General features: G+C 45.2%; 1 protein-coding gene and 2 non-coding genes across 3 annotated transcripts in view; all 3 read left to right on the top strand.

Annotated features, from left to right (window-relative positions):
* The window catches only part of TEX14 (testis expressed 14, intercellular bridge forming factor), a 91,527-nt gene that overhangs the window by 13,975 nt on the left and 62,470 nt on the right, over positions 1 to 15,082 (top strand). The window contains exons 3-5 of the mRNA XM_066364718.1: positions 10,111 to 10,225; positions 12,420 to 12,585; positions 13,360 to 13,496. Of these exons, the coding sequence (XP_066220815.1) occupies positions 10,111 to 10,225; positions 12,420 to 12,585; positions 13,360 to 13,496 (418 nt within the window). The remainder of the gene's footprint in view (positions 1 to 10,110; positions 10,226 to 12,419; positions 12,586 to 13,359; positions 13,497 to 15,082) is intronic.
* Positions 2,174 to 2,384, top strand: LOC136396324 (small nucleolar RNA U3). Its single transcript, XR_010749663.1, has one exon. It is a non-coding gene; the product is annotated as a small nucleolar RNA U3 (small nucleolar RNA).
* On the top strand, positions 9,432 to 9,645 carry LOC136396321 (small nucleolar RNA U3). The gene has a single exon (XR_010749660.1). It is a non-coding gene; the product is annotated as a small nucleolar RNA U3 (small nucleolar RNA).

The following is a 15,082-nucleotide window of genomic DNA, read 5'->3' as shown; positions in this document are numbered from 1 at the left end:
TACTGCCAGTCCCCCACACCTCTGTCCCCCAAAAATCGAAACCATAAGGACGCTGTCAGCTTGCAGTCCCCAACAGCTGCGGGTTGCTGACCTTGAATATGGAGATTAAAATCTTTTGCCAAATTTGGGAATCCTTCTGCTATTATTTTTTCAGATACTTTTTCTGTTCCATTCTTCACTTGCCTTCTGGAAATCCACTTATAATTTATATCAGACTTTTTGGTATTGTCCCACAGTTCCCAAAGCTCTGTTGATTTTCTTTATTTAAAAAAAATTTTTTTAAAGCCTTGCTATTTGTTTATTTTAGAGAGAGAGAAAGAGAGAGAGAGAGAGAGAGAGAGAGAGAGAGAGAGACACCTGACCTGTGATGGCGCAATGGGATAAAGCGTCAACCTGGAAATGCTGAAGTCGCCGGTTCGAAACCCTGGGCTTGCCTGGTCAAGGCACATATGGGAGTTGATGCTTCCAGCTACTCCCCCCTTCTCTCTCTCTCTGTCTCTCCTCTCTCTCCCTCTCTCTCTCCTCTCTAAAAATGAATAAATAAATAAATAAATAGAGAAAAAGTGTGAGAGAGAAAGAAGTGGTAGGAGCAGGAAGCATCAACTCCCATATGTACCTTGACTTGACTGGGCAAGCCCAGGGTTTTGAACCGGCAACCTCAGCATTCCAGGTCAATGCTTTGTCCACTGCGCCACCACAGGTCAGGCTCTATTGATTTTCTTTTTCCTTTGTGTCCTTCGATTGGATAACTTCTCTTGATCTATGGTCAACTTGGTGATTTTTCTTCTGTCATCTCTAATTTGCTCTTAACTTTATCCCAGTTCAATAATTTACTAGATAGATTCGATAAAAAGTATAAATAAATACATAAATAAATTGCTCGAATGACTCACATAACTCAAGAAAACATGTTACTTACTATTACTGGTTTATTAGAAAGGATAGGCCCTGGCCGGTTGGCTCAGCGGTTGGCCTGGCGTGAGGGGGACCCGGGTTCGATTCCCGGCCAGGGCACATAGGAGAAGTGCCCATTTGCTTCTCCACCCCCCACTCCTTCCTCTCTGTCTCTCTCTTCCCCTCCCGCAGCCAAGGCTCCATTGGAGCAAAGATGGCCCGGGCGCTGGGGATGGCTCCTTGGCCTCTGCCCCTGGCGCTAGAGTGGCTCTGGTCGCGGCAGAGCGACGCCCCGGAGGGGCAGAGCATCGCCCCCTGGTGGGCAGAGCGTCGCCCCTGGTGGGCGTGCCGGGTGGATCCCGGTTGGGCGCATGCGGGAGTCTGTCTGTCTCTCCCCGTTTCCAGCTTCGGAAAAAATACAAAAAAAAAAAAAAAAAAAGAAAGGATACAAGTTTCCATGCCCTATTCTTGCACACCACCCACTCACTGAGCACTTCCTGCATTCACCAATCTGGAAGCCCTCTGAACCTTATTGCTTAAAACCTTAAAAATGTATTGTATAATAAATATGTATTTTCCGATGGCTTTAGGCGACCCCTGTGTTTTGGTCGTTCGACCCCCGCCGGGGTCGCGACCCACAGGTTGAGAACCGCTGGCTTAGGGGTTTTACAGAGGTTTCATTACCAAGGCAGGGTTGATTTAAATCATTGACCATTGGTTATTGAACTCAATCTTTCTTCCCTCTCCCTTCCCAAAGGTGGGACCGGGTTTGAGGCAGTGGTGGGGAAAGTTCCAATCCTCTAATCCTGGCTTGGTCATGACTTTTCTGTTGACCAGCCCCTCTCCTGAAGCTACCTAGTAACCCCTCCTCTTTCTTTAAAGGCTAAGGAAACCGGGTCTCTTCAAGTTGGTGGACTAACATAGCAGGCGAGAGGCAGTCGACTCTGACCAGTAGCAGAAGCAGCGATTCCTTAACCTATAGTGAGGCGGTGCCTGTTGTGGTGGGCAGGTTAATAGCATTTTGCTCTGGGTTAGAGTCAGATGCATGCAGCGTGTGATTGGCTGCTAGGAAGACATATGTTAATAAGGCCTGTTGCTGCTTTGAAGCATTTCTGGAAGATTTACAAGTGAAAGTGATGTATTAAGCTTTGCTATTCAACAGAATTGTTATGATACATGAGACAAAATATATTTATAAGGTTAAATTGACCAAAATATGTCACCGTGAGTCAAAGGTCGTGCCTGCTATAGACCCACCGGAGAATGCAGAGTGTGGGTTAAGACTATACTTTCAGGGATCATTTCTATAGTTTGTTACTAGAGAAGTTTCTCTGATTGTGTAGAGTACCCGAAACCATGAGGAGGAGTTGCAGTGTTCTCTTCTGAGCGTGAAGCTGGCTCTCGGTATTGCTTATGTAACTGCCTTTTGCCATTGATGATCGTTCTTTTCCTTTGGAAGAGTAAGAGGGAGAGAACACAGTCTGAGTGGTTTTTGTATTTCTAAGTTAAATATGAGGTTATTACTAGTAGGTTTTGGGAGTTTTATTTTTTTTTTCAATTTGTTAATAAGTTTTCTGCGTTTTTTTTTTTTTTTTTTTAAGTGTAGTAGTGATAGGGAGGTAGACAGTCTGACTTTTGCATGTCTCCGACCGAAATCCACCCGGGATATCTACTAGGGGCCAGTTCTCGGCTGCTATCGGAGTCATCATCCTTACCCAGGTCAACTTTGTTCCAACTAATCTTTGGCTGTGGGAGGGAAAGAAAGGTGGAGAGGGGGAAGGGTGGAGAAGCAGATGGGCGCTTCTCCTGTGTTCCCTGGCTGGAAGTCAACCCGGGATTTCCACACACCGGGCAGACGCTCTACTGCTGAGCCAACCGGCCAGGGCTAAGTTGGTCTTTTTTTTTTTTTTTGCGACAGAGTCAGATAGGGACAGACAGGAAGGGAGAGAGATGAGAAGTATCAATTCTTCGTTGTGCCTCGGTGGGGGTGGGGGTGGGGGTGGGGGTGGGGGTGGGGGTGTTACAGCAGACTGAGTGACCACTTGCTCAAGCCAGTGACCTTGGGATCAAGCTGGTCAGCCTTGCTCAATCCAGATAGCCCCACGCTCAAGTTGGCGACCTCCAGGTCCCAGTCCGATGCTCTATCCACTGCGCCACCTCCTGGTCAGGCTAGGTTGGTCTTTTTAAACTTTGTTTTATTGATGAGAGAGAGAGAGAGAGAGAGGGAGAGGGAGGGAGGGAGAGAGAGAGAGAGAGAGAAGGAAGGTAGAGAAGCTTCCATCTGTTTCTGTATGCTCTCTGACCTGGGGTGGAACTGAGGAGGGGGTTATCTGGCCAAGGCGACATGTTGTTTTGAGCAATGAGGTATACTGTATAGCCTGAGTGACCAGCTTTTAAGACTTACAGAGAAAAGCAGCTAAAGTAGTTTTAATTTTTTTTTTAATTTTATTTATTTATTTTTTACAGAGACAGAGAGTGAGTCAGAGAGAGGGATAGACAGGGACAGACAGACCGGAACGGGAGAGAGATGAGAAGCATCAATCATTAGTTTTTCATTGCATGTTGCAACACCTTAGTTGTTCATTGATTGCTTTCTCATATGTGCCTTGACCATGGGCCTTCAGCAGACCAAGTAACCCCTTGCTGGAGCCAGCGACCTTGGGTTCAAGCTGGTGGGCTTTTGCTCAAACCAGATGAGCCCGCGCTCAAGCTGGCGACCTCGGGGTCTCGAACCTGGGTCCTCTGCATCCCAGTCCGACACTCTATTCACTGCACCACTGCCTGGTCAGGCTTAGTGAGGTTTTTTTATGAGATATCCTAGAGGGGTCTGGTCGGAAGGCTTAGACTCTGAAGAGCTGTGGAGATAGGTGAGCAAGAGGGGGAGTCCCCGCCTTTTGTCACTGTCCCAAGAGGAGAAACTCTCCGTGTGGGGGAGTTGTCCCTGATAGAGGTCGTCACCACCTGTCAGGGAGTTCTGATAGAGAGAGTGGAGAGGTTTGGCTACGCGCCTAGTCTTCCGTGCAGTCTACTGAGACTGAAAGTGAAACCCCTCAAAAGCTGAGGCATATTAGAGAAAACTGTCCGACCAGAGAAAACTTTTTTGGAAAAGAGAAGCCGACTGGGGAAGGGGAAGGGGAAGGGAGAAACTCCTTACCTTTCTGGTCTAGCAGGGGTTCAGGACAGGGACAGATCGTTGGCCAATAGACCTACAATTACACGTCCAAACAGAATCAGGGAGGAAGCCCGGGATGAGCTGCCGCTGCCCATTGCTTCCCTGATTGTAAGTTTGGACGGCAAAGAGGGATCGTCCAGGCAGTTAGTACCCTGTCCTGGGTTTCGGCACCAAATGTTGGAATCCATGGGAGTCCAAAAAGACCAGAGTAACAGGCTTTTATTGAAAGGAAGAAAGGAACCCTGCCCAGCACTTCTCCGGGGAGAAGAGTACCAGTACAAGCTAGGGGGACGACCTGACCAGGTGGTGGCGCAGTGGATAGAGCGTCGGACTGGGATGCGGAAGGACTCAGGTTCGAGACCCCGAGGTTGCCAGCTTGAGCACGGGCTTATCAAAGCTCACCAGCTTGGACCCAAGATCACTGGCTCGAGCAAGGGGTTACTCGGTCTGCTGTGGCCCCCGGTCAAGGCACATAAGAGAAAGCAATCAATGAACAACTAAAGTGCCACAATGAAAAACTGATGATTGATGCTTCTCATCTCTCTCTGTTCCTCCCTAACTCTGACTCTCTCTCTGTCCCTGTTTAAAAAAAAGAAAAAGCTAGAGGGACAAATTTTATAGGGTAAAGGAGAATCTCGAGCAAGTGGGTGTTGAATCAAAAGTCCTGGTATGTCCGGAATGCGCCTCCTTGGGGCGGCTTGGCAGCTTCTTGGAATTCCTGTCTCAGGAGCGATAGTCCAGTGAGTAAGGGTGAGGTCTGACAGATAAGCAGAACATCAAAAGGGCAGTTGGAGGCCCTGGCCAGTTGGCACAGTGGTAGAGCATCGGCCTGGCGTGCAGGAGTCCCAGGTTCGATTCCCGGCCAGGGCACACAGGAGACGCGCCCATCTGCTTTTCCACCCCTCCTCCTCTCCTTCCTCTCTGTCTCTCTCTTCCCCTCCCACAGCTGAAGCTCCATTGGAGCAAAGTTGGTCTGGGCGCTGAGGATGGCTCCATGGCCTCTGCCTCAGGCACTAGAATGGCTCTGGTCGCAGCAGAGCGATGCCCCAGATGGGCAGAGCATTGCCCCCTGGTGGGCGTGCCGGGTGGATTCTGGTCGGGCGCATGCGGGAGTCTGTCTGACTGCCTCCCCGTTTCCAACTTCAGAAAAATACAAAAAGAAAAAAAAGAAAAAGGGTCACTCACCTCCCTTCCAAAAAGCAAAGCTAGAACCACTTCACAGCCAGTAGGATGGCTACTATTAAAAAAAAACAAAACAAAAAAAACCTCCAGAAAAAAAAAAGAAGAAAAAAAGGGGAGGAGGCAGTTGTAATTTCTGGTAAATTCATGTATCTATCAATTATCAAGCTTATAATATTTGTCTATAGGATTTATAAAAAAACATTCCTATATACTAAAATTTATAAGGTAACACAATAGCGAAAAATGTTATTTTTCATATTAAAAGACATTCCCAAATCTTTTAGTGTTCATTGGCCATCCCTTTGTCTAGAGGTATATAAATTAATCACACATTTTCAGGATGGGAGGGGGAGCTTATGTGGTGTCAGGGGATAAGTGTTTGTGAATGGTGTAAGGTATTTTTCCCCTCCGAGAAGGAAGGAAGAGGGCTTGGAGCCACCAAGTGTGGAATAACAAAAAGGCCTTATTCAGTACAGAGCGCGCATCCCGCCCGGCAAGGTTCCCTGGCCCCGAAGTAAGATGGAGGCCAGGGAAGTCGCGCACTGAGAGACCGCGTGGGTAAAATTAAAAAGGGGTCCCTCTAGGGAAGTCGGGCTAATATGACGTAGTGAAATCTCACTGGCTGACAGTCAGTCGCTTTTTTTCCAAGGGACTCCTAGGAAGTTTCTTTTGGCACGCTTGGCTGTGGGCGGTCCTAGCCAAAGTTCTCGGGCCTAGGTTCCCCACGTGACCATCCCTTATTATCCACCAACCTTACAAAATGGCCCATTAAAGAAAGAAAGAGGGGAGAGGAAAGGGCCTGCTTAATCCTCCCTTTTTCTGCACCTGGCTAGCTATTCACCCCTCCTCCCATAGGTATGGGGAAAGGTCAGGGAATCCAAGTCTTCCTCTTCTGCATTTACAACACGATGCCATTGGCCATCTTAGTTTTGATGCTAATGACACAAGCATAGAAATCACACATGCCTAGTCCAAACTAATAAAATGTTCTTTAAACTTCCTAAAATTAATTCTGTATTATTAATTCTGTAGCTTTTGGCACTTTACAACAGTTTAGAGTTCATCCCTGAAAGCAAAATTGCAAAGGATTGAGAAAATGCTTGAAGGAATAGCAGTTGTTTTTGTAGTTTATTTAATTAATTTATTAATTAATTTTTTACAGAGACAGAGAGAGTCAGAGAGAGGGATAGACAAGGACAGAAGACAGGAACGGAGAGATGAGAAGCATCAATCATTAATTTTTTGTTGCACATTGCAACACTTTAGTTGTTCATTGATTGCTTTCTCATATGTGCCTTGACCGCGGCCCTTCAGCAGACCGAGTAACCCCTTGCTTGAGTAGCGACCTTGGGTCCAAGCTGGTGAGCTTTTTGCTCAAACCAGATGAGCCCACTCTCAAGGTGGCAACTTCGGGGTCTCAAACCTGGGTCCTTGGCATCCCAGTCTGATGCTCTATCCACTGCGCCACCGCCTGGTCAGGCTTTTTTATTTTATTGATTAGAGAGAAATGTTGATTTGTTGATTCACTTATTTATACATTCATAGTTTGATTCCTGCATGTCCCCTGACCGGGATCAAACCTGCAACCTTGGTGTACCAGGACAATGCTCTAATCAACTAAGCAACCTGTTCAGGGCCTGCAGTTTATTTTATACAATAGAATCAAAGGAGAAGATGTAAAAAGTTATGTGAAAATCGGGAAATCTCTAGAATTAGATAAGCGAAATGGTGAGAGATGCACACTTCTTTTACATTGGTGGTTGTAGAATAGGTAACATTTTACATATATAGTTTACAGAAGGGTGAGGGTAAAAGTTGATAAAGAATATTGGGGTTGTCCTGTTCGGTTGGCTCAGTGGTAGAGCGTCGGCCTGGCCCTGCGTGTGGATGTCTTGGGTTCGATTCCTGGTCAGGGCACACAGGAGAAGCGCCCATCTGTGTCTCCCCAACCCCTCTCGCTTCTCTCTCTCTCTTTCTCTCTTCTCCTCCCCTTCTGCAGCCATGGCTCGATTGGAGCAAATTGGCTCTGAGCACTGAGGATGACTCCATGGCCTCCACCTCAGGCACTTAAAAATGACTCCAGTTGCAAAGGAGCAACACAGCTCCTAATGGGCAGAGCATTGCCCCCTAGTGGGCTTGCCGGGTGGATCCCAGTTGGGGTGCGTGTGGGTGTCTGTCTCTCTGCCTCCCCTCCTCTACTGAATTAAAAAAAAAAAAGAAATACTGGGATTGAAAGAATGAATAAGTGTTTTCTACTAGGAAATCATCAAAGAGCTGGTGTTTGTGTTTTGAGAACAGTGGTTTTCAGCCTATTTTTATCTCTAGCGTCCACCTGTATCCTCTCAAGAGTCGTTTAGTGCCTTCCTAAGTGCTTCCTGATCCCTAGAGAAGTCATTAGAGGTCATGGTTGATTTAATATATTTACTTCATGAACCCCAGGGATTAACTAGTCTGCTTCCCTTGACCGTGTTCCCTTCCTGTCAAGAATTATGAATAGTCTGTGATTTTAACAGGTTACCCTGTTATATAGGTTTATCGATGCAGGTAGAAGATGAGATTCCTGCTTCAGAATTGAACAACAGCAGTAGAGTATTAGCTGGCTAGAATATTAGAACATTAGTATGTTGGATGCTTGTTCCTCAAATCCCAATTCCTACAGAGCTATGGAAAGAACTATATATAACACTGCACATATAGTGGATTCTTTTGTAGTAGTAGTACTCAGAATTTAGGGGAACTCAACCTGAATCTTTTATAATAGACTGAATACCCTTAGCTTCAGATGGAGACATTGTCTTTATGTACTAGACAGTAAGCATGCCTGCACTTTTCTCTAACGATAGATTCTGTCTCTCCCAAAGTTTGGCATACAAAGGTCTTCAAAAAGAGTCTAGCAAAGGGTAGTTACTGACTCACTCCATAATATGCAGAAATAGGAGTACTTCATGGAGAATTGTCTTCCACACTGGTGCTAATCTTCCTTACTCTCTGGCTAGCTTTCACGGATAAATTTACCAGGCGCTGAAGATAAATCAATTGGACAGTGCCCACCTCACAGGTTAGTGAGATAGTCTGGCGGGGGAGACAGATATGTAGGACCTTATAAGTTATTTAGAGAAGTTCTATGTTTAGTCCAAGAGCTGGGAAGCTAGGAAGTTTTAAGCAGGGGAATGATTTGTTAAAAATAAAAAACAACAAAATTCAACCACGTAAATCTGAAGATCTAATTGGCTTTATTAACCGATTCATGAATTGGGAACCAGCTCATCTCCAAACTAGAAGGACACTTGGAGGGGTACAAAATAGAAGGAGATTTTTATAGGAAGGAGGGTGGAGCAAGGGAGCTATTAATGCAAGAAAAGAAAGGGTCATTTTTGGGGCTGGGACATGTTTTCTTGGGGGAAAGAGAAAGGAAAGGTTTTTAAATCATGTACATTGCCTCGTCTTTATATGGGGGATGGAGACTGCTATGACAGATTGCTACTGGTGCTTGACTACGAAATTACAGACAGGTTAAAATTATATTTCTGGGAGAAGTTAAATCTGCAGTTAGATCAGGTATTAAATCTTGGTTTGGTATTGTAGCCAGGATGGCACCATTTTTGGATCTATGTTTTTTTCTTTAACAGATGTATTGTTCTGGTTGTTTAAACACAATTCACAATTTTTATGTACATAAAATCCCTTGATTTGGGGGGGGGGGTCCGAAAGAACAAGTATATGTCTGGTACTTTAATCACAGGACAAAATGTAAAAATAGGGCTCGCTTTGCAAGTGTCACGGAGTTTGGTTTTGGGTCGTCACTGTCACGTATTTCTGGTGAAAGATCTCCGCTTCCACGAATTGGTCTAAATGAGGCTTGTCCTAACGCCCGCGCACGTTGTAGTCGTCAGCGTTTACGTAAATTTAACGCTGCGGAACGGCCGCGAGAAGCAGGGCAGGATTGGAAATCACTGGTGTATGATTGGCTGTTTGGCAATTTTATGTTAATTAAGCGACAGCTTGCACTGTCTTCGGAACCGCAAGAGCATTCAAAATGCTTTACTGAGCTTTGTGAACGAAAAATGGTTTAGAATTCACACGTTAGTATACATGTGAATAAAAGAGTACTATTAGAAAAATTCACCATCAGTAAAACGTGTGTGGTTTTTGTAGAGTTCGGAAAAGCAGAGACGGAGAGGTTAAGACTATACTTTCAGGGATCATTTCTATAGTTTGTTACTAGAGAAGTTTCTCTGATCGTGTAGAGTACCCGAAACCACGAGGAGGAGTTGTAGTGTTCTCTCCTGAGCGTGAAGCCGGCTCTTGGTGTTGCTTGTGCAACTGCCTTTTGCCATTGATGATCGTTCTTCTCTTCCTTTGGGAGAGTAAGAGGGAGAGAACGCAGTCTGAGTGGTTTCTCTTGACTTGAAGTTGAAAAAGGGAGAATAAATGGTGAATTTTAGTTGGGGGTTAGTAACATTGTACATGTGATTTTGCAAAGTTATTTTTAGGTTATTTAAGCTTCAAGTAACAGAGAGGGCCGACTCATTTGGATGTTTATTATGTCCTGTTTTAGGTGTATAACCAATAAGAACCTTTGTAATACAGTGTAACTTTCTTAATCAATTGATCTTTTCCTTCCCAGTGCCAAACCACGTGTCTGGTAAAGGCTAATGTGATTTTCTTTTGGTTACTCCGTGTAGCCTTCTTTTTTCTGTGTGTGCAATAAAGGTCATTGTTTTTTTTAAGAAGCAGTTTGCAGTAGTAATACGAGGCAGTGCTGTATAAAGGAATTATAATTTTTTCCTAGTTTTATTTTTTTTAGTTTTATCTCAGGAAGTGTCCTGTTATTTGCATTAATTCTGGTATTTGCTTTGCAGGAGTTTATGTTGATGCAGTTAACTCCCTGGGTCAGACACCGCTTTTCATTGCAGCATTGTTGGGCCTTACAAAATTAGTTTATATTCTGGTGGATTATGGATCACATCCAAACCAGTAAGTGCAATAATATTGCTATCTAGGAAATTAGTGTATGCTGTTAAAATGATGTGGGCATTTGGAAACTGATGATACTAAAGTAACTTTACTAACATATCAGTGATTTGTGGTACACTGGTACCACAAGATTTTTTAAAACATGCAATATCTGACTGTAGAATCAGGGGCAGTGACCTCTTTTCCCTTAGATTGTCAAACAAACAAAAAACCCAAAATAGCCAACACAGCAATAGCCATTTGGTGTGAATAAATCAAAATTAGACCAATTTTTTTTTTTTGGTCAGACTGACAAAAAATATATATATTTTTGGTGTGCCACAGATTTTTAGTACTTATGTGTGCAATGAGATGGAAAAGGCTGAAAATTGCTGCTTTACACAGTTGTATGTGTTGAAAACATACCTGCTAATAAAAAGTTTTACTAGGCCCTATGAAATAAATGAAACTTAGTAGGCATTCATTCGTTAGTCATTAATAATTCCACCCCAGGTTATTATTTGTATGATTCATTTAAGTAGTTTAATATATCCCACAATCAAGTTTTTACCAGTTAATATACTTGGCATCACTTTATGAAAGGATGGTTTTTGCCTAGTTGTGATTTAAAAGAATCTGTGATGAACAGTTCCAAATTTTAATGTGGAGAAGCAACACAATGTAATGAATGTTTCCCCTTTTCTGTGTGTAACACTTTTGTCTTTTCCAAGGTCTTCCCAGGCACTGAGCAATCTAGATCTTTACAACTACATCCTTGACAGGGAGGGGACAGCATGTATTTTTACAGTTGACATCGGACAGACCCAGAAATGAGTTTTGAGCACTTAAATGATTCCACCTGATTTTCACAAGAATGCCAGAATCTGAAAACTCATAACAGTCATAGAGTAGCTTTCCCATATTACATCAGGAGGTCCTATTTATGTGCTTAAAAACTAGCCATATTGATGGCAGGAAGCTTTATTTTTCTGGGTTTTTTCTTCTGTTTTTTAAAAGATTGCTTGCTTAGTGGGAGAAAACTTGGAAGTTGGGAAAAGCAAAAAGGAAAAAAGCCAATCAGTATGAGAATAATTCTGTAACCCAGAGATAATACAATGACCATTTTGCTGTGTTTGCATCTAGAATTTTTTTTTTTTTTTTTTTTTAAGCAAGAGACAGCTAGGAAGGGAAAGAGATGAGAAGCATCAATTTGTAGTTGGGGCACTTTAGTTGTTTATTGATTGCTTCTCATATGTGTTTTGACGGGGGTTGGGGTGTGGGAGTGGTTTCCAGCCGAGCCAGTGACCCCTTGCTCAAGCCAGCGACCTTGGGCTTCAAACCATCAACCATGGGTTCATGTTGATGATCCTACGTTCAAACCAGCAACCCTGCACTCAAGCTGGTGAGCTCCATCCAGGTTTCAAACCTGAGACCTTAGCATTTCAGGTCAATGCTCTACCTACTGCGTCACTGCCTGGTCAGGTTCTCACTGTAATTTGAACACAGTAAAGGCCAAGATAGTTTATTGGCTTTGGTTCAAAAGTTTTTTCTTTTTAGATTTTATTTATTGGTCTTTAGAGAGAGGGGTGGGGGAAGAAGCGGGAAGCATCAACTTGTAGTAATTGCTTCCCATATGTGCCTTGATCATGGCAAGCCCAGGGTTTCGAACTGGTGACCTCAGCACTCCAGGTCAACCCTTTTATATACTGTGCCACCACAGGTTAGGCTGTTCAGTTTTTCTGAGCTGTAGATTCTTGACAGATTGCTGATGCCAACCAAAGTTTGGGGGTCTCTACCATGGGAGTTGGGAGACAGAGATGTTCTCGCATGAGAGAAATGATCTTTGATTAGGCGGGGCTTCACCATCCTGACCCCAGGATGTAGCAAACCGGAAGACATTATTTCAGGGCAGCCAGTGTTGGGTTAGTGGGGGCATAACACCAATTTGGAGCCAGCCCCGTACCTGGCTGTGTGGCTCAGTGCTCTTCTGTACTTTATCTGCACCTTGGGAAATGGTGCATTGAAGGGTAGTGGTGAGAGGGGATGTGTATAATGCTCGTGCCGGCACAGACCAGGGGCTTTCCAAATGGAATAATTATATTCCTTGTCACTAAAGGTCGCCTCTGTAGAAAGAGAGCCCATGTCACCCACTGAATTCCCCTGCTCAGTGGGAGGGAGGAGTGTTGCCATAGACATGCATTGTATCCCCCTACAGCCGCTGCTTTGATGGGAGCACCCCTGTCCACGCAGGAGCGTTTTCAGGCAATCAGTGGATCCTCAGCAAACTGTTGGATGCAGGGGGTGACCTTCGACTCCACGATGAGAAGGGTCAGAAGCCACAGACCTGGGCCCTTACTGCAGGGAAGGAGCGCAGTACTGTGGTGAGCCTGGACCTACCTGCAGTCACACCCCTGGCAGGCAGCGCACTGGGCTGGGAGGCTGGACAGGGGTCGGACACTGCTCCTGGGGACAACACGGGGCTTGCTATTGGCACCGGTCACACAGGCCCAAGCTGAAACAAGTTAACCAGATGTAGAGCCTCAGGCAAGTCTAGTGAACCTTTCTGGTCTTCCCTTCAGTGGGGAAGGAGAACAGCTGTGACTGTCTGATTGGAAGTAGCACTTAGTGTCAGACATTATAATTGAATTAGTTAAATATGAACTCATTTTATCTTCGCCACAGTCCTCCCAGGGAGATACTATTATTAACTGCATTTTACAGATGGGGAAACAGGCCCACTGACATGAAGTAGTTTTCCCGAGGCCACACGCTGGCAGGTGTGATGTGTTATGAGGACTGACTGACCTAAATGTGGGGCCTCATTGCGTGTGTGCTGGGCTCATGGGGTGAAGGGGGAAGGCGGGCAGAGTTTTCTTCTCCACTTCCCTCCCTCTGGCTCTCCTGCTTGGTAGCATGGCCAAATCATTTCCCTCTTCCTGCCTCAGTTTCTTCATCTGTTGAGGGAGGGGATTGGAGGAAATTATCGCCAAATCATCTCCCTGAAAACATTCCATACCATAGCTGTAGAAAATCACTTGGGCCCCTCCCTTTCCTGTCTAGGGCTCCCGGCCCCTCAGACCACAGTGCCACCTAGGGGCTGGAGGGGACGGGGCAGGGGCGGGGCGGCGCCTCACTGCGCACCTGTGCTGTTGCAGATGCTGGAGTTCATGCAGCGCTGCACCGCGCACATGCAGGCCATCATCCAGGGCTCCTCCCTGGACCTCCTGAAGATCGACTCCCCGCAGCGGCTGGTCTGCAGCAGCCTGCCCCGGTTTGGGGGCCTCATGCCCGGGTGAGTGCTGCCTCCAGCAGAGCGGGATCTCCCCAGCCTCCCTCACGGGACCCCTACAGTGAGGGCCACAGGGTTCCTTTCCAACATCTGGCCTGCCCACAGGGATGGGCTCAGAAGGAGAAGATGTGGCCACTGGAAAAGGATGGCCAGGGGAGCACTTCGGTTGTGCTCCCTTTCAGGAATGTCAAGGGATGGGTTCTGGGCCCCATGGGAGCCACCTGTGCTCAGCAGAGGCGGAGCTTTTCCATCTGGGCAGCTTAGCAGAACACCCGTTCTCAGAGCCTCTGGGTGGCTTTTTTTTTTTTTTGGACATCTTGGAACTATGGAAAGTATGTTTCTTTATTGCTAAGATTGCAAAAGACCACAGATGTTTAATTGACAGTTCCTCAGGCTATTTTAAGCCAGTGTGAGAGGCTTGCTGCTAGCTGGGTGGGCAGCTGCAGGAGGTGGCCCCGGCTCCGAGTTACAGTGGTACCTTGAGATACGAGTTTAATTCGTTGCGTAACCGAGCTCGTAAGTCAGTCAACTCGTATATCAAACAACTTTCTCCCATTTAAAATAACTGAAATAGATTTAATCCGTTTCAGCCCTGTGAAACATCCCCAAACCGTTTTTGCCTTTTTGGCTGCACTTTTGGCACTTTTACTTGCAGGACTTTTGAATAAAAATCTATCTAGAGAGGTTTGCTTTTGCCTGCCTTTTAAAATGTTACAGAAATGTGACAAACAAGTGTCATTAAAAAATGCTGAAGCACGACCAATTGAAACTTTTTCTGGGTGTTTCTTTTCAATGAAACTTGAAAGCTTCTCCCACATTGCCAGCCTGTCTTTAATTTCACTTGTAGAAATCACTTCCTCGGACTCTACTTCCTCCTCACTACTAATCTCTTGCAGAAGCTCCCTATGTTGCATCATCTGTAGCTCCTTCAACTCCTCAGTTGAGAATTCCTCCTCGTGTTCCTTGACGAGCTCATTTATGTCACCCTCATCTACCTCCAGACCTATCGACTTCCCGAGGGACACAATCACCTCCAGTGCTTCTACCTCGGTCTTGGTCTCTGGTTCGAATCCTTCGAAGTCCCTATCTGCAACAACATCAGGCCATGACTTTTTCCATGCCGAGTTCAAGGTTCTTCTTGTAACCTCTTGCCATGCCAAGTCAATAATGCGTAAACATATCACGATGTTGTGGTGATCTTTCCAAAACTCTCGAAGGGTTATAATTGTATTCTCAGTCACCTCAAAGCAGCGGCAGAACAAGTGCTTTGTGTAAAGCTTTTTAAAGTTGGAAATGACCTGCTTATCCATAGGTTGCAAAATTGAAGTCGTGTTGGGTGGGAGGTAGAGGACTTTCATGAATTTGAATTCATCGAGAATGTCATCTTCAAGACCAGGTGGGTGGGCTGGAGCATTTTCAAGAATTAGTAATGCTTTCATCAGGAGTTTATTTTCTTTTTTTAAATTTTTTAAATTTAATTTAATTATTTTACAGGGACAGAGAGAGAGTCAGAGAGAGCGATAGATAATAAACTCAGGCGGGAGTTTATTTTCTTAAAGATATTTCTTCACTGCAGGACCAAAGACGAG

The sequence above is a fragment of the Saccopteryx leptura genome, chromosome 2 (assembly GCF_036850995.1).
Source record: "Saccopteryx leptura isolate mSacLep1 chromosome 2, mSacLep1_pri_phased_curated, whole genome shotgun sequence".
Taxonomy (NCBI): domain Eukaryota; kingdom Metazoa; phylum Chordata; class Mammalia; order Chiroptera; family Emballonuridae; genus Saccopteryx; species Saccopteryx leptura.
This window is presented reverse-complemented; position numbering and strand designations above follow the sequence as displayed.